General features: G+C 36.4%; 3 protein-coding genes across 7 annotated transcripts in view; 2 read left to right on the plus strand and 1 right to left on the minus strand.

Moving 5' to 3' along the window:
- The window catches only part of LOC123881211 (gamma-aminobutyric acid receptor subunit delta-like), a 41,986-nt gene extending 33,623 nt beyond the window's left edge, over window positions 1-8,363 (plus strand). Inside the window, exon 12 of the mRNA XM_045929898.1 lies at window positions 8,353-8,363. The gene's annotated coding sequence lies outside the window, so the exon portion shown is untranslated. The remainder of the gene's footprint in view (window positions 1-8,352) is intronic.
- LOC123881209 (S1 RNA-binding domain-containing protein 1) lies at window positions 776-12,366 on the plus strand. Of its 2 annotated transcripts, XM_045929894.1 has the most exons (13): window positions 776-1,262; window positions 1,690-1,843; window positions 2,382-2,608; window positions 2,713-2,961; window positions 3,599-3,833; window positions 4,260-4,375; window positions 5,056-5,203; window positions 5,724-5,807; window positions 5,955-6,097; window positions 6,454-6,666; window positions 7,373-7,629; window positions 8,474-8,686; window positions 12,306-12,366. In XM_045929894.1, exons 1-12 carry the CDS (start codon window positions 850-852, stop codon window positions 8,656-8,658), a joined length of 2,424 nt encoding a protein of 807 aa, XP_045785850.1. In that variant the 5' UTR covers window positions 776-849; the 3' UTR covers window positions 8,659-8,686; window positions 12,306-12,366. The 2 variants fall into 2 exon arrangements, with proteins under 2 accessions (XP_045785850.1, XP_045785849.1); XM_045929893.1 differs by lacking the exon at window positions 12,306-12,366 and having other exon boundaries at window positions 8,474-8,775.
- Window positions 9,159-25,571, minus strand: LOC123881200 (cilia- and flagella-associated protein 65-like). 4 transcript variants are annotated; one of them, XM_045929872.1, is made up of 27 exons: window positions 25,471-25,571; window positions 25,228-25,355; window positions 22,992-23,211; window positions 22,006-22,160; window positions 21,425-21,544; window positions 20,754-21,036; window positions 19,957-20,038; window positions 19,250-19,433; window positions 18,719-18,825; window positions 18,328-18,460; window positions 17,835-17,998; window positions 17,114-17,281; window positions 16,890-16,956; window positions 16,524-16,694; window positions 15,846-16,034; window positions 15,375-15,451; window positions 15,033-15,303; window positions 14,447-14,686; window positions 13,750-13,923; window positions 13,281-13,424; window positions 12,988-13,103; window positions 12,245-12,364; window positions 11,240-11,372; window positions 10,760-10,897; window positions 10,400-10,509; window positions 9,947-10,069; window positions 9,159-9,324 (listed from the first exon to the last, which is right to left on the minus strand). In XM_045929872.1, exons 2-27 carry the CDS (start codon window positions 25,336-25,338, stop codon window positions 9,225-9,227), a joined length of 3,900 nt encoding a protein of 1,299 aa, XP_045785828.1. In that variant the 5' UTR covers window positions 25,339-25,355; window positions 25,471-25,571; the 3' UTR covers window positions 9,159-9,224. The 4 variants fall into 4 exon arrangements, with proteins under 4 accessions (XP_045785828.1, XP_045785827.1, XP_045785825.1 ...); XM_045929871.1 differs by having other exon boundaries at window positions 25,447-25,571; XM_045929869.1 differs by having other exon boundaries at window positions 25,228-25,571.
- Window positions 25,572-25,668: the final 97 nt, after the last annotated feature.

Below are 25,668 nucleotides of genomic sequence, written 5' to 3' on the forward strand. Positions count from 1 at the left end.
AGCAAAGCCAGAGTGGGTCGTCTAGTTTTATATTACAGTGTTTTTATGAGTTTCAAAAGGAAAAACGGAAACCCTTATATAAGAAAACATCGCGACAGCGCTTGTTTATAATTCAGAAATATGTACAGAAGGGCGAAGCCCGACTCGCCCTTAGCCGGTTTTTTAGGGACCGGTGACCAGTCATCGTTACTTGCACGAGGTCACGATGGTGGGCTAGGCTAGGTGTGGGACGTAGACAGAATAACAGTATTATGTATGTATGTCTCTGTCTACGGTGTGGGATTAAAAAATGATATTTCTTGTAAGGGTTCCGCCCTTCGTGTTTAAGTTAATCTATGTGTGCGAGTCTGACTCCACAGTCCACTTGTTGATGACCGGTTTTTTTTTTTTATGTAATCACTAGGACGCTATATTATGCTTCGAATGTATTCAATGTAAGTGTAAACCATGTAAACGCACCTTTAAAAAAATAACCACCTGATTTGACAGCATCAGCCATCAACGTTCAAACAAGTAGATACAACCTTGGACTTCGTCTGTGTTGGTGTTAGCTGGCGGGCGTGCTCTACTTTTTTGGAGAATTTTTTTTGTTAAAACTGACTGGAAAGCGCTCTAAAGGGGTGCCGTGCGTGTGTCGGCGAGCGCCGGCACAGACGGGGTCCGTTGTACTTGTATAGTTTCCCTAACTTGTTACAAATAACTACAAACTTGACATTGGCTAATCTTTGTAAAGCCAGACGAGAGAGAAAAAAAAACTGTCAAGTGTCAAATTATTTCAAAAATTCGACAACAAAACGAACTGTGTTGTTGCTTGTAGTGTATTTTAGATAATTTTTGCAGAAAATAAACATGGAAAAGCCAGAGAAAAAAACGAGGAAAAGAAAAATTGTAGAACTGAGTGATACCGACAAACCAGCGCCTAAACGAAGGCTTGCTATGAAATTAGTGGATTCAGGAGAGACATCTGGTACCCAGTCCAAACCTAAAAAGAATATAGTCAAAAAGAGCGAAACAAAAAAGAGAACAGTTAAAAAGGAACCAAAAACCGAATCCGAAAATGATTTGGAGAATTGTAATGCTGGGCAAGACACGCAAAATGATGAGTATAATAATTACTTGAATGAAGCAGACATGCTATCCTATTTTGAAAAAATACCGCCCTATCTAGCTCGAAAGTTTATTAGTCTACTGTCTGATGGCTGCACATTACCGTTTATAGCCAGATATAGGAAGGAAGCCGTGGATCATTTGATGCCTGATAGGTAAGTTTAAGTTATGCATCACAAAAGTCTTAAGTTATGCAGTTCAGTCTTTTAAAATATGTGATGAACATGGTATCAAAGTTATATTCAACTTGACAGGCATAGATAAGATTATTCTCTGAATTCTCCAAATAGCAATAGTACCTAAACTAATATAAAAGTGGCACCTTTATATTGGCATTCCAAAGCATTTGATGATTCAACAGCACTTGTAAAAATTTATTTGAATAAAAATATTTCTATTCTCTTTTAAAGAGGCAAGGAATAAGAGGTTGTAAAGAAATTGGAGAAAGGTCTACTCCAATGTGTACCCGATTTAGATTAAATTAAGACAAAAGACAAAACCAGGTCATGATGACATTGCCACAAGAGTAGATCAGACCACCGATTTTAAAAATAATGTTCATATAAATATATCTTGTTTCAGACTTCAAGAGCTATATGATAGCTACCAAAATGTCATCCAATTAAAAAAAAAAGTTAAATCTGTTCTGGAAACATTGAAGAAATCAAATAAGTTGACACCAGAAATTGAACAGAGTATTTTAAATGCAAAAAATTTATCAGAAGTGGATTTAGTGGTAAGTTGTCTTAGAATATTACTGTGTAAATTTTCATAGTTTGCTTGGCTCCCACATGGTTCCCATAAGTAGGTATTAATCTTTGAAAAAAAATCCCTGCTCCTGACTGACTGATCTTTCAACACACAGCTTAAACTGCCAAGGTTAAAAACCTAAAATTTTGAGAGTAGGCATCTTTTTGTAGGCATTCAATCTATTTAGTAGTATGTAGTGGACTTTTAGGAATTCCACCCCCAAGAGGGATAAATAGGTGTTGAAAGTTGGTATGGAAATCCCTCCTTTTTCAAATTATGTCTATAAAAATTGGAATTTGGGCCTCCAATTAAGAAAGATATGTCAAGAATAAAAATGAGAAATATGTCAGGATTTTTCGAAAATTCACAACCTTTCCAATTTTCAAAACTCTACTTGAGCTAAGCAGAGATGGATCAATTATTTAGTTGTTGATAACAAGCATTAAGCTGCTGCACATTGGCTTCCTCCTACTTTAGAAGTTGGTTAATGAAACTTAATAACTTCTATTTAAATATTTTTCCAGTACAGTCCATTAAAGTCTCACTCCTTATCATTGGCTGAGAGAGCCCGTAACTTAGGCTTAGAGCCTCATGCAATAAGTGCATTGAACGGAGGTTATGTGGACCTAAACAAACTATGTGATGGTACAGATGAGCTGTCCAGCTTTGATAAAGTTGAAACTCATGTGACACATATTGTAGCAGATATTATTTATAAGGACACAAGAGTCCTTCAACAAATGAGGACTTTGTAAGTAATTTATGTAACAGTGAAACATTTTGTGTTAGCGACTAATTTATGAGTATGTTATTATAATCAATGTTATTGTGAAAATATGGTTTATTTTCTTTCAGAAAAGAAGAAACCAGATTCATTCTACAAAGTAGCAGAACAAAAAGTTCTACAAAAGAAAAAAAAGAGAGTGATAATAAAAAACCTGATTCAAAAACAGATCCAGAAACTTACAAGTTGTATTTTGACTGGAAATGTCCAGTTAACTTTGTGAAATGTTATCAGACATTAGCTGTTAACAGGGGTGAAGATGAAAAGATACTTTCTGTGAAAGTTGTTATACCTGATTGGTTTTATAATAAACTTGAAAGGTAAAGTCCTATACTTAAAAAATCATATAATATTATTAATATTTCTAAAAAGGAAACTACTTAGTCATGTCACTTGTAAAAATTCCATCAATCGATTCAGCCAAGATAACTAGCTGAATTGCCCAGGCTTTATAAAAGTCCGGGCCTGAGTAAATTTTGATTGCAAAAATGGTAAAGCAATTATTATGGTTGACTTATATCCAAACTATGCTTAGTTACTATTAAATAGCAATGCCTCTTTTGGAGACAATTTACACTTTACGCTGGGGCACTTTTCTGTAAGCAATCATATTATTTTTATGATTCTGTACCTCAAAAAGAAAAAGAGAACCCTTTTAAGATCACTTCATTGTCTATCTGTCGTGTCTGTCAAGAAAAGGAACTCAAAACCTATATTATACTTCCCGTTGACCTAGAATCATGAAATTTGGCAGATAGGTAGGTCTTATAGCACATGTAAAGGAAAAATCCGTAAACCGAAAAATGTGCTCACGATAGTTAATTAGTTTACTAAATTACATGTAGATGGCGCTGTCCGTCACTAACCTGTAGTGTTGCATATAAAAGTGTTATATTATTTGGTACGAAACCTTTCATGTGCGATGAGTCTGACTCGCATTTGACCGATTTTTTATAGGTATTGCCTTACTCTTTGGAAAAGTGGTCACTGGGTACGTAAGGGTCTCGGTGACGCGTACAATCGCCTCATTAAACCCTGGCTGTCTAGAAAAGTCCGATCCGACCTAACTAATGCCGCTCAAAAGGAGGCAGTCAAAACATTTACTGCTAACTTGGAGAAATACTTGCTCACAGAACCAATAAAGAATAGAAAGATAGCCGGCTTGGATCCTGGATTCAAAGCTGGGTGTAAGGTATTATCTTTTATAAGCTTATCAATTATTTATTCATTTGAATAATTTCTTGGATGTGATTCCTCTTGAATTGAGAAAGCATTTTTTCATAAGTAAAACATGTAAAGACTTGTCCTGACTGTGTGACTGACTCGTAAACGCTAAGCTAAACTTAACCCTTGGATCTAGAAAGCAGAAATTTTCGACGGAGGTTCGCTTTACAATGTAGATACGAAATTAGGCTTAATTTATTGAACCACAGGAGCAAGCCGCAAGCATTTATTATTTTAATATTATTTTCTTTTAGATTGACATTTTATTGATTTTTTTAGAACAATTCTAATTATTTTCTCTTTGATTTTATTTATTATGAAGAAAAAACTTCATTTATAAGCAGAATTCATGTATTGAGATTGTTAAGAATAATCAGAATAATATGGTTTTTAGGTTGGTATTATAGACACTACTGGTGCAAAATTAGATGCCTGCAACATTTATCCAAACTTCCATAACAATAATGATCCTGCAGCTAGCCAATTGATTAATCTACTAATGAAACACAGGTATTTCTACTTGAAGTCTTGAACAAATATTATATCCTCATTGTGTTTGGTAAATCTACAAAAACTTCACAAGTTTTTTTTTTTTTCAATTTTGTCAGAGAAGTACCAATTTAATTAGCTTTTCTCTCAAAAGGAAAACTTACTTCCATAGAACTTATATAATTTTATATTTTTTGTTTCTTCAGAAGATAAGATATTTAAAGGTAAGATATTTTTATTAAAGTTTTAAAATGAATATATCAATTTTAGCATGAAGGCTGGGGGTGGCAAATCATTCCAAATACCTAACTATAAAAGAGCAAACTTAGTTTGTTTCAAAGCTTTTCCATTTTTCATATCTGTTCATCAATTTGTCATTTCTCTGGTCTGTCAGGTCTCTGTCGTTGAGACCGACGAAACGTCACATAGTTATGAATGACAGAGACGTCGACCTACGAAGCCGAAATCTCTTTCTAATGTTTGATGTATATTTCACCAAACGTTTTCTGTAAGAGATTGCTTTAAGGCCGATATTTGGATGTTATGATTATGTTTTCTTTAATGTGTGTGTACAATAAAGATTTCTAAATAAATTAATATTTCTTGCCTGGATACTGTACTTGTTTTGCGCGCACTATATTTAACTTAATAATTATTTATTAAAGAGGTACTTTACGAAGTATTCTATATGTCGTGTTTAGGGTGGAACTCATCGGCCTGGGCAACGGCACCGCGTGTCGACAAACTGAAACGTGGCTAAAGAAGCATCACATATCAGACAACATTCCAATCATTATCGTACCTGAACAGGGCGCGTCCATTTATTCTATTAGTAAAGAAGCTCAAAAGGTAAATACATACAAGAACACAGCCTCTCGATGAGATAGGGAGCTGACAGCAAAAAAAAAACAATTAATATGTACTTGTTTGAATCGTGATTCGATTTGGAGAGCCTAATATCTAAGAATCTATTGCAAAGTGTTTACATTTAATATGAGTTTACATCTCACTGACGTTGAAAGCAATTCTTTTATGAAACGCAAAACGTTAGCGTCACAGTAAAATGGTTATAAGACTACTTGATTTCAACTCAGTACCATTGATTTCAATTTCACAAGGTTTCCGCTTAGAGAGCTGGCTGTGTAGAGATGTATAATAGACGAACTTGAACTTCAAGACCATACATATAAGATCCATTTTACTTTAACGCTGAAGTGTTTTATTAAGTACACTGAGGGGTGTAACATCTTGGTTACCATGCTGTTGTCCAATACGTATCTCGTACATTTTCAAAGTTCATAATTATTATCAATATTATGACAAAAATGCCATTATCATAGGTTTTTATAATTAACTATATTTTTTACAGGAACATCCAAATATGGATCCTAATTTAATATCAGCTTTATCGATTGCCAGAAGAGTATTGGATCCTCTGGGAGAACTCATAAAGGTTAGTATTTTTAAATTACGTTTTCTTAAAACCAAATGTAAAAGAAAATGAATTAAAAATGGCAAATTGTGGACTGAATTTTTTTAATATACCTACTTACCTTGAACTTATACTACATTTTACTTTTCAACTTCAATTGCGTTTTAGGTAGATCCGAAAAATTTAGGCGTAGGCCTTTATCAACACGACATTCCGCCAAAAATGTTGGAAACCGCCCTTGATGGTACTGTGGAAAAAGTTGTCAGTCTAGTGGGAGTCGACCTTAACACAGCATCTCAGGCCATGTTAAGGTACATTTTGATACGATAATATATTATAGGCTCAGCTGCGATTTCGCCTTGTGATATTTGTATTATGAACAAGACTTTTGTATTATTTAGCGTAAATTATTCCAGAATAGTCGACCACTTCTGTCGTCTATTAAACTTTATTTAGTTAAGACGAACTTCAAATTGAGTTGTAAATGGTGTAGTATCTGATTTCTTTTTCAAACTTTTGGTGTGAATTAATGATGATTGATGACTTCTCGATTTCAATATGGTGGTACATAATATGGGTCTAAGTTTCTATAATTTGAGGTATTTTATAATGGGTACAAAATACTCTATATATTACATATTTTTTTATCAATTATGTTGATTTTTAGGCGGATATCAGGACTAAACGAAGGCAGAGCCAAGAAGATTATAGCGTATCGTCAAAACAATGGTGGGTTTAAGTCCAGAGCGGAGATATTGAAAGTGCCGGGCATAGGAAAGATCACGTATCAGCAATGCGCCGGCTTCCTCAAAGTGTTGGGCGGCTCCGAGCCTCTGGATACTACTATTATACATCCGGAGAGCTATGCTGTTGCTAAATCGTTAGTATTTATCATGGATACCTATGATTCTACCTTTTAAAGTCTATCAATGTTTATTGATCCAATTAGACGTATTTTCTGAATCCAATCCAATTACATATATACTTCTAGCTGATGCCCGCGACTTCGTTCCCGTGGATATAGGGATTAAAAAACCCGTGGGAACTCATTGATTTTCAGGAATAAAAAGTAACCTCTATGTGTTAATCCAGGGTATAATCTATCTCCATTCCAATTTTCACCCAAATCCGTCCAGTAGTTTTTGCGTGAAAGAGTAACAAACATCCATACATCCATCCATACATACAAATTTTCGCGTTTATAATATTAGTAGGATTCTTCATTTGCAGAATGGGTGTGGGAAATTGGAACATGAGATATTAATTAAGTTAATAAACATTAATTAATTAATTAAGTTAGTTAAACAGGAAGTTAATTTAAAATCGATTGCAAACTTTTTCGACAAACTGACTGACACGAAAAACTAACAAACAGGCAGACAAGAAAGCAGCAAGTTAATGTTGCATTGTCATCCAGTTCTAACCTGTTAGTGTATTTCAAGCTCTATCTCACCGAGACCTTAATTTAAAATCGATAACAAGATTTATTCCAGACAGATAAACAAACAAACAAACAACATAACATTGAGTTAATAAAAACGTGTTGAAATTGTAGCAGCCTTACAAAAAACCTTTTTCCTTTTAAGCTTCGCCAAAAAGATCGGCGTTAACATAAAAGAGTTGACGCAACCACATTTTCCTCAGCAAGTCGAAATGAAAACGTCAAATATCGACAATTTTTCTATGAGCAAGAATTTAGATACTGATGTCAGTACTGTAGAGCTAATAATAAACGCGTTCAAACAAAAAGCGTATGAAGATAACATGATTACCTTCTGTCGACCTGTCTACTCTATGACGGTGCAAGCTAGCGAGCAGTTGGAAAAGGGAATGTCATTGACAGGTAATTTTACCTTTTTTTTTGTATAAACTAGAAAATGCCCGCGATTTCGCCCGCGTTGAATGTGCACGTGCTAAAAACCGTGTTACTGAAAATCCACTTAAAATTTTGAGAGTTCTATGCAAATACACAGAAAAACGCGAATTGCGACGTAAATTTTCAGTTATTGGAAATTATACCGATTTTAATGAAATTTTAATTGGTACTACCTAGTTTTGAAGACAAATAGTCGTAATCCTAAAAAATGCACAAAAATTATACCAACTGCAATAAGTATTGGACGAGAAATGTAAAATGGGGGTGATCACAATAGATCGGCAACGGTCAAAGTGATACAGGGTCTGGAAAAGCCCTGCACTGCCTCGACAAACCAACATGAAGAAGTTGCATGGCAAATGTTCATTCAGTAACTTCTAAAAATTACGCTCTCTCACTGCAATTTTGATCATATCACAACAGAACTTTTCACATAAATTTTTTGAAGCTTAAATTTTCAAAACGTCTCCATTTTTAGGGTTCCGTATTTATGTGGGTTATCTCCACATAAAAAAGAAACACTTATAAGTTCACTTCATTGTCTGTCTGTCTATCTCGTCAAGGGGATCAAAACCTAAAGGGTATACCTACTTCACTTTGACCTAGAATCATGGGCAGATAGCAATGTCTTATAGCACAGGTAAAGGGATAAATCCGAAAACCGTGAATTTGTGGCACAAAAAAAAAAAGTGTTATTTTACCCCCTTCCGTACGGAACCCTAGTGTACGGAACCCGTTGTGTGCGAGTCCGACTCGCACTTAACCGGTTTTTTTATTTGAAGTCACTTCAAAATTGTAATTACTGTTTCAGGTGTTGTACGGAACGTAGTCCCATTCGGCTGTTTCGTCGATTGCGGCGTGGGCGACAACGGCCTCATACATACAAGCAATATGGGCAACGCTAATCTGAAGCTGGGCGATCGGGTCGCCGTTACTATCATTACCACACCTAGACCAAAGAAACTACAATTGAAACTGGACAAAATACTTAACTGATATTGTTATTGTGCTGTGATTTTGACTAGTAAGTGTAATTTTTTATGAAATTTTGTTGATTTTAGTGATATTAATTGATAAGTTATGGTTACCTTGACAATAAATGTGATTGGATAATTTTCTGTTTACTTAGAAACATGCAATATTCTAATCCTTGTATACTTCGGATTCATCAAGGATGAATGAAAAATACGTTTTAATATTCGCTAATAAAATAATTGTTCTTGCTCTATCTGTTGTAAGAACGTGTGCACAGATGTTGGATAGGATATGCTTGGATATATTTTAGAACCTTCGAGTTTTTGCTAGTTTTCTGAATTGAAAGGTCTTATTGAACCAGTGATCCATTTATCTGATTTTTAAAAAGCGCTTTTATAAGCATTATGTATACTACGTGACATCCATTTTGCCTCACAAAAGAAGAGTTATTATTTTCTATATATGAGCGTGGATAATTGAACAGGACTTATGAAATTCGAATTCACAAAAAAACTGCGAAAATGGTTTAATTTAACTTTATTTAAGTAATAACATTAATAATAATGAAAGAGTTATTAAAATAACAGTTATTCGGCCTCCAAAATGGTAAACTCGTGTCTGCAATTGAGGTTATAGACGCTGAACATAGCTTTATTGACAATGGCGTCACATATTCCGGACGTGACTCTAAATACAACCAAATAAATGATAAATTAGATGTAATAACTTTATTATTAAGAAGTTTAAAGACCCGCCACTACTCTAACTGCAATTTTTAAGTTTAACACATCCCAGAATTTCACGAGACATATCCCATAATATTATTATAAATGCGAAAGTGTGTCTGTCTGCTAGCTTTTCACGGTCCAACAATTTAACCGATTTTGATGAAAGATACAGAGTTAACTTACATCCCGGGGATGGACATAGGCAACTTTTTATCCAGGAAAATCGAAGAGCTCCCACGGGATTGTAAGACCCATCTGTTTAACTTATTCATATGAATTTTGGAACAGAAGTCGCTTGCGTTCCAGAAAGTGACATAGGCAACTTTTTATCCTGGATAGGAGAGTTCCCACGGAATTTTTTAAATACTCGCGGGTATCATCTAGTACAAAATATTTTTCATGATGCTGAGAGCATGAGTAAAGAACCGCGTGTTTTGAAAAGTATATTTTCACAATACTTTCATTTCCCGAAGAGCATAGGTACTTTACCAATTAAGATTATTCGGGATTGGAAGTTGGATTCTTCAATCCCATAGAGCGAGTCCCGTAAGGATAGCCTACTCACAAGTTCATAAGCTTACCGTTTGCTTAATTTCGACTTCATATCGCTCTCGATGGCTTTGACCAATTGATCATGTGTAGGGATATCTTCCTTCGCATAGTACTCTAAATGGAACTTGAACATCTTGCTATGCAACGCTTCCCTAAAATATACGACTGGTCACCTTTTCATATTTATCATTATTCATACAAAACTGTTATCATCCAAAAATTCTAGAGCAGTGTGATAGGTCCATACTATTACATATATTTTTATTTTTGCGATGAACAAGGACATTTATATAATATCTAAACCAATGCATTTAAATGCCCTAAAAAGTTCTGCCTAACATTCAAAGTTATTATCGTTAGCATTTCATAGATTTTAAAAAAAATGAGCCCTTCTTTAATTTGGTCAATTCCTCAACTTTTCTTGGCTACTTTCCAAAACAATAATACAATAAGATTTAATAGAGAAATTGTATCAAGTATACCACAGCAAAGCGTCTATAATCTGTGATACATCCATCGTCGTCATATTATTGCCCGAAGTGCCTTCTAGATTTCCGTAAACATCTGAAGATAAAAGGTCGTATGGGGGTGTCTGTAAATTAGAAAATCGACGATATAAATATATAGGAGATTTTTAAATAACTACATTCGTTTTTTTAAAGTATTATCGTACCGAAATATACATAGACTTTATTAGAGCCGTGGTAGGTAACTAGACTAGAAAATATTATTTCCCACCATAGCCAGAACCAAGCAATGGTGTAAATCCAAAGCTCTAGCAGAAGCCAGAGACCAAGCGCTTTGCGATACATTTGAGAAAAGTCATAGAAAAGGATTATAACCTGCTCCCACATTTGCTTCAACAGCATTCTGTTATATCCATCACGTTGACCCCTTGTTGATATTGCTACAGTCATTGCAAGATACGATGGTAGTGGTTTCTTTATATCCAAAACATATGGAGGACAGTCATTTATATCCTAAAAAAAATTATTAACAACAGTTCAAGCCCCGATTCTTTCACACAGATGGGAAATTTCGACCGTTAATGCTCTGGAGTCATTCCATGCTTTAACGAGATTCCAGTTTATAATTTTATAGCTTTGTTTTAAGATCTCATGCAACAGAAAAATGCTCTCTCATGCTCAGAAAAAAATTTACAGTTAGATAAATAATTTGGACCGAATTTCGCTCCCTGGATAGGCTTTTTCCTATCGTTTCTAAAACAATCTTTTTTTCTATGCGTTTTAAGTTGTCCAAAAGTATGGTCCACAAATGTTTTAGTACTTAAGTATTGTTACAAAGTACTCGTAGATACGTACAGGATGAAACAAGCCATCCTCCGTTATGATAAACTCTTGGTTGCATTTTTCAGTTTTAGCCCTCCTCAAAACTTCGTTTTTTTGATAACGCCTTCGTTCGGTCAAATCGAGAAGTTCACATGTCACAGTCGTCCTATAAAATATTTATAAGTGGACAAAAGTTGTAGGACTTGTTAGATACACAAAAAAGCTCCAGACATTTCACCGAAAAGTCGGTCAAATCAACACATACCATGGTGTCAAATCAAATCTTAGCAAGTATTTTCTATTGAGTAGAAACACGTGACCCGACATGCTGGTGTTGACCGTGTGGTTCTCGACTTGATTTAACTCAAAATACGTTTGAGTGGTATGTTGAAAGTGGCCTATAAAAATCGCGACAAATGCCTTCCGCGTAGCGTGATTATATAGATTTTTCAAACATAAGAAAGACTATTTTAAGATAGGCTAGCGCTTGACAACAATCATACTTAAAAAAGCAATAATGAGACCTAGGTTAGAGCTGCACGTTTGCCAAGAAGATGCCAATTCCTTTTGACTGCAGGTATTTAAGTAATACGTGGCAGGAAATATGGGCGTCGAAAGGGCGTCCCTCAGCTTAGCGATTCATCACACTAATCATCACACTAATATTATAAAGTGTGTGTATGTTTGTTACTCCTTCACGCAAAACTCTTGGACGGATTTGGCTGAAATTCGGAATGGAGATAGAAAATATCCTGGATTAGCACATAGGCTACTTTTTATCCCGGAAAACCAAAGAGTTCCCTCGGGATTTCGAAAAACCTAAATCCACGCGGATGAAGTCGCGGGCGTCAGCTAGTATCTAATACGTTAAGCAAAAACGTTTAAAACACGAACCGATAAACGTTCACGGTTTCGCGCTGTTTTGTGGTAGAATGGTGAAGAAGAAACAAGGTCGTGGAACTCCTGAGCACAATCCCACTTCCTGAGCATACCTTATTGGCAAAAAAAAACCAAACTTAAAAATATTGGTAGTCTCACGTAAAAGTAGCAGGTTCTTGTAAAGTATAAACGGTCATAGTGATCCATTCCGTACTTTTGGGCTGGATGACTCCCCACCATGGCGTCATCACTATGTTGATTAAGTTCGGGATTCTCTCACTAGAAAAGATAGGATTAAAGAAATTATCATGAAAACGATAGCTGAGCAAGAATAATCAAAGCAAAGCAAAATATTTTGATAGCCAAACTATTCTTATTGTATCGTTGAACAGAAATTCTGTCGATACCAACTATCGACAGAATTTCTGTTCGACGATACAATAAGAATTTTACTTTTAACGCACTAAGCAGACATCTTTTGGGCTAAGCAATAGATGATCAAGTCCGTCATCGTGTTATTGCCTGAGAAAGAAAGCCAACATCAAAGCACTATGCATCCGTCATAGTGTTGAAAGCTGAATAAGAAATGCAGAAAATTATTGAAAACTGTGCAAAATTAAATCTAATAAAAACAAGTCTTATTGATTTGCTGAGCAAGAAAAAGGTAGCAAATCTTGTTGATTTTATTGTGCAAAAATTGATAATTTTGATTGCAGCAATATTGTTATTAGCTAAGCAATAACAAATTAGAATTATTCGTTAAATCAAAAGTATTATTAATAGGCGTAAGCTGAGAAAAAATAATTTTCAAAGTATAGAATCATTTGGACCTAAATGTGTAAACACAATGTTACCATAGGGTGATTAAATAATCTAAAAATTAATAGAAAAATTGCACTTACGGTAGCCAAATAAATCTTATTACATGATCAGTGTCATTAGAAATAGCTATTATGTCTCTTGAAAGTGAATGCGTCAACATAATTGGTAAGGTCATGTGCTCCTTGGATAAAGAAACCTGATAGATAAATTGGAAAGTCAAAAATATTAAAAAGACAAAATAATAATGGCACTTTTTCAATTCAGTAGTCAAAATATTGAAATATCCATTCGTCGACTTCACCTTTTTTTTCTCCTTTCCATCAAAAAATCTTGAATCCTCTTTAATATTTGAAAAGGTGGAAGTGAAACTTACAACATTATGTCGATATGCAGCCCTGATGATTCTTTCTACATACAATGGTATGTCAAGCCTCGTTTCAATACAATTTGGGAGACCACCTTGCCCTTTTACGAGGATCTTGACTATGTCATATCCAAAAGAGCAATAGAAGACCACCTGAAATGTTCCGCATTTATTTCACTATTATTTTATTTTGAGAAATGCATTTTTTTGGCGCTGAAATCTGCGAAAATATTATTTTGGAAATTGCCAAATTTAATGGAAATCTCCCAAAAGGGGGAACAATATAAGTACCCAATCTATTCTCATGTTTGGTGGCTCCGTTAACTCCAAGAAACACATTTGATTCATCTCAATTCCCAAGTAATCAAACCCATGTTGGGGTAACGAAACCAAGAATTGCTTTTAAATTGTATCAGTAATCAAATGGAAGGACAATCTAGTGTGTATTTATTCACATGTTAATTAAACAATGGCTAACCTCGTAATCAATCATTTCCGTGGGCATAAAAGCGAATGGTATAGCCAATTTATCATTTGGTGGCACTTCCGCAAAGTATTGCAGGCATTTTATGACAGTGTCTGGTGTTATATTGTTGCCACGGAGAAGACGCCATGTTGTAAACACATCAGTAGGATTGTAGAGCCAGGTGATCTAGTAAATAATCTAATCTTAAAACATAGACATAGGCACTCATTATACGCACACAAGCACACATACAGCAACACGCACACACACACAAACACACACTCCTACCTAACATTTGTATTGGAAGGCACTGGCCCCTATGATAGGTACGGGTTGTCCTAGTTTAGGGGCCAGGACTCCATTAAACTCGCATGTAAAAGTTTTTTGATTCATAAATTTAAAAAAAAAAAATAGAAAATTTTACAACCCGTTCATCTTCTGACATAAGCATAAATTATCGCGTTATCACTTTAAGACCCTGCTTTATATGCTCGTTTTAACACAAGATTAAGGTCATAGCTCCATCATCCATTTTCTCGACAAACGTTTTTGGATGATATACATTCCTACATTCCTAGCATCCCTTATTTTTTTTTGTAGAACTTATCAACAATACCTACCATTTGTATCGTTGTCAGACTAACATGGTGAGGATGAAAAAGAATAATGTCAAACTTCTATTGGAAGGTGTATTAAAGACTGCACTTACCCGTATTACCGGATCGAGATTATTAATAGGCACTCTTCCACAATCCATCACTGTAAGATACTCATCTACACCCACTAGCCTGCGTAAGGGAACGAGGACGCCTTTCGAGTTTTCATGGGCGTAAATGTTAATGAAAACGTTCAGTGTCCGATGATTAGGCATTGTCATCACGAAGCAAAGAGTGGTTCGGCCCTCAAATGTGTACTTCAGTTTTAAGTGCAACAACACTGGATTTTCAGGCTAAAAAAACTCCAATGATTTCATTACCAAACTCTAAAATATCTTTTTGGTTACTTTTTCAGTCTTTTAAGCCCTAATTCGCACGAGCGTTAAAAAAGCGTTGCGTTAAAACCCGGCGTTGGCTGAAAATAAAACTGACGCCAAAAAAGCGCTCGTGCGAATGAGGCCTTACTTTTCCAAAGTTTATATTCTATCAACAAACAGTGAACCTATGGAATATAAATCTCGTCAATATATTGTCTAACAATGTCAGATGGCTTTATTCTTTTATCAGCTGCACCGTGTACTTACCTGTGTTATTGCCTTTACCTTACCTGAAATAATGGTCAGATCTATCAAAACTTACTGTAACTATTCCATTCATTGGAACCAATTCTACCAAAGGTCTGTGAATACAGTTGTGCCGCATCTCATAAGTTGAAATACCAGTTTGAACTTCAACCATTTCACAATCGCAGATCTTTTCTCTTCGAAAATTGAACGGAACTGGTAAAGCATAAATACACCCCAATATGAGTATCAGTTCTACGTCACTGTGTCGAACACAAAGGTCTGGGGTGTAGAGGTTGACATTCAAAGGCTTGTTGGGTCGACATTCTTCAAGGGCTTTATTGAACCTGGCAAAATCATATTGATAAAATTCCATTTCTTTAGAAAGTTCAAGAAATTGTTGAAAATTCTTACTTACTCTTCAACGTTAATCATATTCCAGACGCAATGATTACTTAAAATAATGGGGCAATTAACTGTTATCGTACGTTTCACCTGAAATACGAACAAAAATATTAACGCTTAAATCAAAACTTAACAAAGCTTATTATATAGTAGATCGGTAGTGATGGTAAGTATTATTAATGCGTTTTTAATGGGCACACGAATATTTTCACTACCTATTCTTTTCAGCGCTAAGAAAATTCAAAACAACATAATTTTGCACATGCAAACTGTCAAATCAACTCCCATCGGCGGTGTTTCCGCACTAGACTACAAAATGGGGTTATTCAAGGGGCGGACCAACAAATCAATCGGTAATCACTTAACATCAGGTGACCCGCCTGCTCGCCTGCTCGTATGTTCGCTATTGTATTAAAAAAAATTACGATCATCGTTTTCCTCATAACTCACTTTCGTTTATTACACCTTCAAATATCGACAGTACCTTAATCGTTGGGTATATCCCGTCATACCAGATGATGCATATAGTCTTCTTGATCGGCTGTATCTCTTCCACCACGTCGTATTCCGTACGAAAGAGTACCGTGTATTTGATGTCTATTTGACGTGAGCCCGCTCCTTCCGCCGTTACCGTCATATTCACTTCGCAGTGGTCAGATGGTTTCAAACTGTTCTGTTCAATTTTTTTTTTTAAACTAAACACCTAGGTATGCGCTTCACCACATCAAAGTAGGTGTACAGCCTAATGTAGCGCGCTTGCCTAGAAGGGGCCTATTCAGTCTTCTTTTGAAGGTCCCAATATTGTAATTGTGTTGAAAATGGAAGCTGGAAGAGAAAGCTAACCTCATCTCACCTCACCTCCTCTTGAGGAGGAACTCCCTCCCGAGGGAACCTCAGAAACAAGGAAGCGAATCGTTTAGTACGAGTCTGTGGAATTTCAACTTTTTAGGGTTTCGAATTTATTATATCGAATTTGTATGGTAATTTGCAGGAACTACACTGGTGTGTATTATTGCAGTAATTCTCATGAATGGGTCTTGAAATTTATAATCAAAGTGAAAACAAGAATTGGGTGCAATTTAACTGGGAACCTTAAACTTTCCTTTCTTTGTTTTTACTATAAGGTTTAGGAGTGCTTCATTGTTAGTTTACGAGTACTTACGACAGAGGAATCAATGTCAAATTTGTCACCACTAAAATCGTCTCCCATGCCATTAATAAGATGATACAATTTTGATGTGAAAAAACAGGATCCATAGTTGTAAAGTGTAACTGGAAATGTGACACTTTCACCCACTGCGGTGTCGTGAATGTTTAGTTTTATTGGCAATACCTGAAAATAATTAGGAAGAAAATGTAAATGTGTACCTGCCTATCTATCTGTACCTACAAAAATTACCTTCTAGAAGTAAAATGTGAATTTAAGTATAAATTGTACATTATTTACTAAAAAGCATTTTTTGAGAGATTTCTGCGAGTTTTATCCGACTTATAGATAGGTATCTACATAAGCTATATGAAAAATTACCTTCAAATTAGGCAGTTCGGAAAATCCAATTATATTAATAAATACTTCTGTAGGTTCTCCAACAGGTCTGAAAAATTCAGGTTACTTTAGACCAAAAGATTAAGTAGGTACCTAATATTTCATAGACGTAGGTATACGTACTAGGTACTATAGGCACATAGGAGCCGATATTGAAAAGAATTGGAATAGAAGATTTAATAAGGTAACTAAATAGATTCGCTTACTTTCCGTCAATCAAACAGATACATGAGCAAGTGACGGTGGTCTCATAAACTTTATCAGCTTCTCGAGGGAAGAACCACCAGTGAAATTTAACTATTTCCTTCGGCGGCAAAATTATGACCCCATTGTCATCAGCGCCAAGCCATGTCACATGACTTATGACTCTCATGCTGGAATTGTATGTTAAAAATTAAATCTAGCAATACATATTTATTCCTCAAACTTTATGATTTTTATAACTTAGGTTGAGATCTATAGCGCGCACTTTGACTTTGCTCAGACTTATAAGGCACTGTTAAAACGAGACAGCGTTAGACCGCCGACATAAGTCTATCTCGTTTTAACTGAAGCTTAAGTCTAAGCAAAGTACGGTTTATAGATCTAAGTCTAAGATATCCTAAAAAGTTATTTGCCAGAAAGAGCCTCGACTCCTCTAAGGTTTCCTGAGCTGACTTGTGGAGCAAGGGTTACGGACTACGGACTCAACAACGGTAATTGTCAATTTTTACAACTTTACCACTTTACTGCTTCTGGTGTTTGTGTTGGTGGTGAATAAGAATAAGAATAAGAAGTGTTTATTTGCTAAACACTTCAAGTATTCCCAGCGGGACCAATGCGAAGCTGTGACCATAATATTATTGGGACTCTTAAATCTGTTTCGGATTTGCTTACAAAAAGTTTAGAGTGACCTATAAATTATAATGCTTGAAGAAAAATACTAACTGTGTTTCCATCCTAGTGAGATTGTGCATATAAGCCGTGCAGTAGTTCGTGCAACCAGTGATGGTGGGCTGGAACTCGTACATGGCGTGTGCGCCCGGGTTGTACCCGTGCGACATCATCTCCACCTGGCTGATCTCCGCGTTGCCACAGAAGGTAATACGAACCTGAATGAATTGCCCGATTTGATTTTTATGTCATGTAGCATACTTATATTTTTAGAATATCAATTTTTTTATGTAATAACTAGAGGATGCTCGCGACTTCGTCCGCGTGGATTTAAGTTTTTAGAAATCCCGTGGGAACTCTTTGATTTTCCGGGATAAAAAGTAGCCTATGTCCGTCCCCGGGATATAAGCTAACTGTGTACCAAATTTCCTCAGAATCGGTTAAACTATTGGGCCGTGAAAAGGTAGCAGACAGACACACTTTTGCATTTATAATACATATTAGTATGTACAGTACAGTACTTTTTGCAAGTATTTCTCTAACTTACTTTTTGTGCTTTGTTAATAATAAGGTCCCAATTCTCGATATATTCTCCGAAAACTTTTGGCTCCAACGCTACAGTTATTATTTGCCATCCTCGCCCCGGAACTATGCCACACATGGGCATTACGACAAAATTCCTAAAACAGTAGAACATTACCTACAGTGAAAGTTGAAAAAAAAAAGAATGAAAGACAGAAAAGTCTCCAACGTAGCTTGCAAGTACGCATCCTTGTATTACAACTTATTTATTTATTTATTTATTTATTGTACTATTACTTATTTATTGTAACCTGTAAGCTTACTGTATGAAAAGGTTTCAGCTAAGTTGGTGTGAGGCTCTAGATGGGTCTAGATAGATATTACGCCATAAGCGATTTAAAATTTTTAGTTCTTACGTGTTGTATGGCGCTTGTAATTTGAAATGCATGGGTGTATCCAATTTATTGGATAACATGAAGTTTGTAAATGTTGTCCTAGCCGGTACAGTGGGTGGTAAAACAACCTGAAAATAATAATTCATTTTTGGACCTTCCCTGAAAAACCACCACGTCTTACAGAAGATAAAGTTTTTTAGGAAGATTGGGCCACACTTCAAAAACAACAAATCGAAAATTACTAGGTACAGAGTAGGAATATTTAAATATTTTGAGAACTTTTTAAAGGGAATCTCCTCTGTGCAAAATGCTGCTTTCTAGGCTGAGATTTTGTCAAGGGAAGGCAATGAGTCTAAGGGTTTAGACTGGACATTGATAAGTCAGAAAGTGACTTAGGATTCTATTTCTATACATATTTAGATATCATGCAAATATTTTGGTTTGGTTACCAAGTTACCAACTAAAAGTCATAGTTGTTCATTCTAAATCCGATTTAATATCATTAAAAAACATAAAAAGCATACTACGTATTCAAAATATTCTTGATCAAACCTCAGTTGGACAATCCCATTCCGTTTTCCATACAGAACAAGGTGGCCACGTGTTACCAACACAAGGAATCCTAAACCAAGTGTGCTTAATTTTTTGTACAAACTCATCATTTTCCTTGTCATATTTTTTGTACTGATAATCCCCGCATAGCAAGTAACCATAAACTTCGTTGTCAACTTTCGGCCTAGAATTCAGATATTACCTGTTTCTGCCTCCCTCTGCGTTTTACTCCTAATTACTAAAAAAAATCTATTAATTGATCATTGAAAAGAGAAATGGCACTATTCAAAAATTGGCAGTTCTGAGTTAGAAAGATACCCGTTACTGCCAGAAAAGATACGTCTGAGATCCTTGAAGTAATCTATGGATCCTTGTCTTGGAAACTTCTGCTGGTCGATTGCGGAAAAACACTTTTCGCAAGATTGCATTAGTGTCACTTTATATTTTGTTTTACATTTTAAACTCGATACAGACCGTTTTTTATAACTTGCCTCTTGCCGTCACGTTGGTACCATTGCAGTTCACACAATAATATGCCTTGACTTCAAAAGAATAAAGCAAACAAAGGAATGATGCCAACATGACGTTAAGGGCTAAGTTACAGTAAACGGTCTGTTATTTGAAAACGCAAATTTTTAAATCACCACTGAAAAAAATGAGATTTTTGGATAGGATATTCGCGAAATGATAACAACAGCTTCATTTACCTGAATCTGATAGTAAACAATCTGGATTCATTTGGAGGAATAACGCATGCAATAGGATCAATTATGAATACGTTATCAGCATCTGTTTAAATAAAAGTTTCTAAGTTTTATCCAAATCCATGCGATAGTTTTTATCTACCTATCTAAACTTTCTAACATTTTGGTCTCACGGCAAAATCAGTTTTTACTCCAACGTAAAAAATGCAGTTGGCACACTACGTTTGAAATATTTATCTTATAGGTAAGATAGACTTGGTGATGAAATATTGCCAGGTAAAAATATTATATTCTGAAAACTGTTAAGACGTATATTAGCACAGTATTAAGTAGTTGCATCGTCGAATGATAAAACTGGTATTTTAGCTTAGGTTATTTTCTATTTTACTGTGAAAAATCCGGTCAAGTGCGAGTCAAGATCGACAACGAGGGTCATATAAGATATACCTAACGCCTTTATATAGAACTGCAAGTTAATAATGGTGTGCGTCATCTCTATGTGATTTAGTGAATTGAATTTTTCGTGAACACATTTTAATTTTTTGTGTTATATAACCACAAATTCACGGTGTTCGGATTGTTTCCTTTACTCATGCTATAAGACCTACCTACCTGCCAAATTTCATGATTCTAGATCAACGGGAAGTACCCTACAGGTTTTTTTTGACAGACACGACAGACGGACAGACAGACAACAAAGTGATCCTATAACAATAAGGGTTTCGTTTTTTCTTTTTATGGTACGGAACCCTTAAAACTAACAAAACTAAAAGCAAAAAAAGCTAGCTATTAAGTTTCACCTGGTATCCATTGTATACACCCATCGTCCTTCTCGTGATTGGTGACGCACAAAGTCTGCGATATGTTCATCGTTACATCAGAAACGCTTCCCGTACCGAAGTCTAAATACCTTTCGAACACCGATGCAGAGGGTATGTTACTTAAACAGGTCAAACTGTTCTCCATCAGGTGAGCTGATCGGCTTTTAACTTTCCAATTCTTTTCGAACACATGATCCTGTATATTGTACATTGGATTTCCGGCCAGTACAACGGATGCGATTACGTTCAGATATAATGGTTCCTGTTATAAATGAGCTATTAAGTTACTGACACATATTTTGATCACTCAAAACTAATATCTAAAGATGCTTATTTAAAAGAAGAAATAAAAATACGAGCCAAAATAAAAGAATTGTATACTTTAGAAGAAAAAACTAGCAATCACCACTTTATTACTAGTATTATAAATATAAATGGGAGAGTGCAGTGTTTGCTTGCTGGTTGGTTCTTCGATCACGGCGCAACAGAGCCAAGGATTGATGTGATTTTTTGCACGGATATAAAGATCTGCTACTTTTTACCCTCGGAAATCAATTCTCACGGGATTTTTGAAAACCTAAATCCAAGCGGACAAATTCGCGGGCATCATTTAGTAAGGTTATAATACTAAAATTGTAAATGATTCGCACCTGATTCAGGACTAAACAAACTAGTTCTGCCGTATAAACCCCGAGCGCTATTCCGGAGAACGTGATTGTGGTGGTAATATTTTCAAATGCCCGAATCACACCACAGTTACCTTTGGATATCTATAAAACAGAACCAGGATGGCAAAATATACACTTCAGTGGCTAAATATGTACCTACTAAAAATACATAGACTGCTAAAATCATAACCTTCCTTTCGGTTTTGCCGTAGTCGGGTAAAAACAATTTGGCTTAGGTACGATAGCCTTGTGGTAAGGACGTTTGCTTCTTCTTCAAGGGGTCCAGGGTCAGATCTTGCGCATGCGGCTGTAGCTTTTCGGAGTTATGTGCCTTTTAACAACTAAATTAAATACTTTAACCGTGAAGAAAAATATCGTGAAAAAACATGCATGTCTCTGAGTTCTCCATAGGTAATATTTTCAAAGGTGTAAAATTCTGCCAATCCACACTTAGCCAGCGTAGCAGACTAGGTATAGCTTAATAAATCCTTATTCTGAGGGTAGATTCGTGCTCAATAGTGGTTCGACAATGGGTTGAGATGATGAGGATGATATAAACTAACTTGAAAAAATCCTTGTCCGCCAGTTGGAAGAAGCCACTGGTATGTAGCATCAACCCCTGATTTATTAATCATATTTATAACTTCCTTCCTTTTCTCGCTAACATTTTTGCAAATTCTGAATACGAGTTTCTTCTTATTCAAAGTTACATGGGGCCCTAAAATATTGTGCAAAAAATACCAAACTGAGTTAATTTTTCTACTGAGAAAGTAAATTCGAAAAAAACAGTGCCAGTCTTGGCTGAAGCGGCGTTATTAAAGTTGGACCTGAATAGCTATGTTGTGTAACATTATTTTCCTCCTTGGCGCTACATCCAATTGTTATCCTGATCAAGTAGGTATCTTCCTCCAACGCGACGTACGCGTTTGGTTTAAATCAATAATAATAATCGTTTTTGTGCCAATTAATAAATTCATCGTCCACGTCGTCGTCGTCAAACGATAGACGTCCACAGCTGTATATAAATCTCTTGTACTTTCACACGCCAGGGCCTTGCGTTGCCTCAATTCAGCAGCTCCCTGTGATACATGGATGCCTGTGACTCATTTAATGCCGTCCGTCAAGCTACAAAGACCCAGTGGGTCTGCCAAAACTGCGCTACCGGTGGGAGGGAGATTGTCATTCAAGCACTTTTTGGTACCCCTGCATCTATCGGTTCTTTGACTCTATGAGCCTCGCCCATTATTTGTTGCACGCACTATAACTACGGATACATTTACAGAGAGGAGCTCAATTCTCATTTCCAAGATAAGTTTTGGAAGGCAGAATTGAAGGAAAAAGGGCTCCACCAGGTCGCCAAAGACGCAAAAGATTGGATTATAATATAAGGAGGTGAGTGGGCTTAGTTAACCAAAGTTAAAAGAGGCGGCTTTAGATAGAGAAGCTTTTCGTATAGTGACCGTCAAACTTCGTTTCGAAGAGGACACGCGATGATGATGATGATGATCTATGGAAACCTAAAAATTAATAAAAGCACAAACAATACTACCGAAGCACTTTCCAGTAACGGTCAGCCTATAAACGTTACCAGCTGTATCATCAACCATGTAGTACTCCGTGTATGATTGACCGGCGACATTAGGTCGAAATATAATCTTCACTTCAGCCCAATCGAGAGATTTTACGGGAGTTGATGTGATTGACAGTTTGAACACATGGTCGATACTATTCAAAACGTATATTAGCGACACTCGATATGTAAGGTTACCCTGAGAAAAAAAATATAAGTCAGGTCTAAGTTTTAACGTAAACCGTGCGTAAATCTGACATTTACAAAGTATGGCCTGAAAAATGTTTTGGCTCTTTTCTACCCATACCTACTAAATGACAGATGAGGAACATTTACGGTTAATTTGAAAGTTATTAACTACACTAGGGCAGGCTCACTTGGTCACATGACCCGAGATATATATCTACCTGATGGCTTCACAATCACATCCCCTTTGATCAGCTATGAGAGCGAAATATGTAACTACATCTAGATTTTATGCGACATGAAATTGCGAGAGAGTTTGCGTGAGAGGCGTTTGCAGTAGTGCTGTGCGAGCTGATTTGCAGTATTGAGTCAGAACCAGAGTCGCCTGTGGAGTGAGCCTTCTGTGCCTGTAGTAAGGTAGGTATCTACTATAAATAAGTATTCTGTGCCTCTGTTATACTAATCATAATTATCAAAAAAATACTTCTTTTGCCGATCTCTGTGACTCAGTGTTGAGCGCTGTTGTATTATAAGTGGCAGGTCCCGGGTTTGATTCCCTTCTGAGTCAATTCTCACTCAGCTGACGATTGTCTGGATAAATTCCTTAATCATATTATATCAGGTGCTGGATAGTTTGCTTGATGCACAGCTAAGTAAAGTTATAAAGATACATGACGCGCAATTTGGTTTCAGACCTAATCTATCAACTGAGAGCGCTATACTGTGCCTCAAGCAAACTGTACGGTATTATACTGATAGAAAAACGCAGGTGTACGCCTGCTTTTTGGATCTGTCTAAAGCATTTGACTTGGTCTCATATGACGTTCTATGGCACAAACTCAAATACGAAACCGGGGCTAGGTCGGAACTGCTGTCCTTGTTAAAGTATTGGTACAGTAACCAATTAAATGTGGTTAAATGGGGTAACTCTTTTAGTGACCCATATGGGTTGAGTTGTGGAGTGAGGCAGGGGGGGCTGTCGTCACCGAGGCTGTTCAATCTCTATATGAACCAACTGATAGAGAGGCTCAGCAAGGCGGGTGTTGGCTGCTCAATAGATGGCGTAAGCATCAATAATATTAGTTATACAGATGACATGGTGTTGCTGAGCCCCTCAGTTAGTGGCCTCAGAAAGCTGTTACGTATTTGTGAGGAGTATGCAGAGGAGAACGGACTCAGCTACAACTCAAAAAAGAGTGAGTTTCTTGTCTTCAGAGGGAGGAACAAACCTATAACCTTTACTCCTAGCATATATCTGTGCGGTACCCCTCTGAAGCAAGTAGCTGAGTTCAAGTACCTCGGCCACGTGGTGACTGAGCGCCTCGATGACGACAAAGACATGGAACGGGAGCGCAGGGCGCTGTCGGTCCGCGGCAATATGTTGGCTCGCAGATTTGCACGCTGTACAACGCAGGTAAAACTGACCCTTTTCAGAGCCTACTGTCAATCTTTTTACACGTGCAGTCTGTGGACGAACTATACGCAGCGGTCCTACAGCGCCTTACGTGTTCAGTACAGCAATGTGCTGAGGGCGATGCTGGGAAAACCACGGCACTGCAGCGCGTCCGCAATGTTTGCGGATGTGCGCGTGGATGATTTCTACGCGATCATGCGCAAACGTGCGGCGTCTATGATAAGCAGAATCGTGACTAGTACCAACTCCCTCCTCAGCGCGTTGGCATGGAAGCTGGACGGCCCCCTCTGGAGGACCTGGAACGCTGCACATGTTGAAACAAGGGCGCCTAAAAGGTGGTTTTGAAATGTAGTTAATTTTATAGTTAGTAAGTACTAACATAGTTTTTAAGTTATTGTTACTAACACTTTGATTTAGGTTTAGCTACTAATATAGGATTAAGTAAATAATGTTACTAACACATAAATATGGACTATGTATATGTATGTCTGAAATAAACGTTATTATTATTATTATTATTATATTATATCGTACCATCAGTGCTAGACCTAAACTAAAATAAAATATAAGTAGGTATGGTGGCGCCATAACAAAAATACGTAGAGAGTTACTTACCTCCGACACATTTTGGATTGATATTCTTTTCTCAGCGACCGTATCAACAGGAATACAATCAAAAGAAACTATTTTATTTTCTGATATGCTTTCAACTGAAAAATTCTGCATTTTGATACTTCTTTGTCCTAGCAACCAGGCGAAGGTTAAAATCTCAAATTATTCACCAAGTGACAATTCAGTGTCAATATTTACTTAGTTACTATTAAAATACGCTACCTACTATGGCAACAATAACTTAACTCCTCCTTGGATATAAATATTTACTCAATAATTAAAGATTCGATTTGCAGTCTAGTTTTCAAGTAATTTTTAGATTTTACTTCAGCCGGAGCCGCAGCCAGATTTCAAATTTAACTGGCATTGTGGCATAGACAATAAAAGACGTTACAGATTAGATAGGTAGACGTTTAGGCCTGAAGCACATCTAGAACACAATAG

Source organism: Maniola jurtina, chromosome 3, assembly GCF_905333055.1.
Source record: "Maniola jurtina chromosome 3, ilManJurt1.1, whole genome shotgun sequence".
NCBI classification, from domain to species: Eukaryota; Metazoa; Arthropoda; class Insecta; order Lepidoptera; family Nymphalidae; genus Maniola; species Maniola jurtina.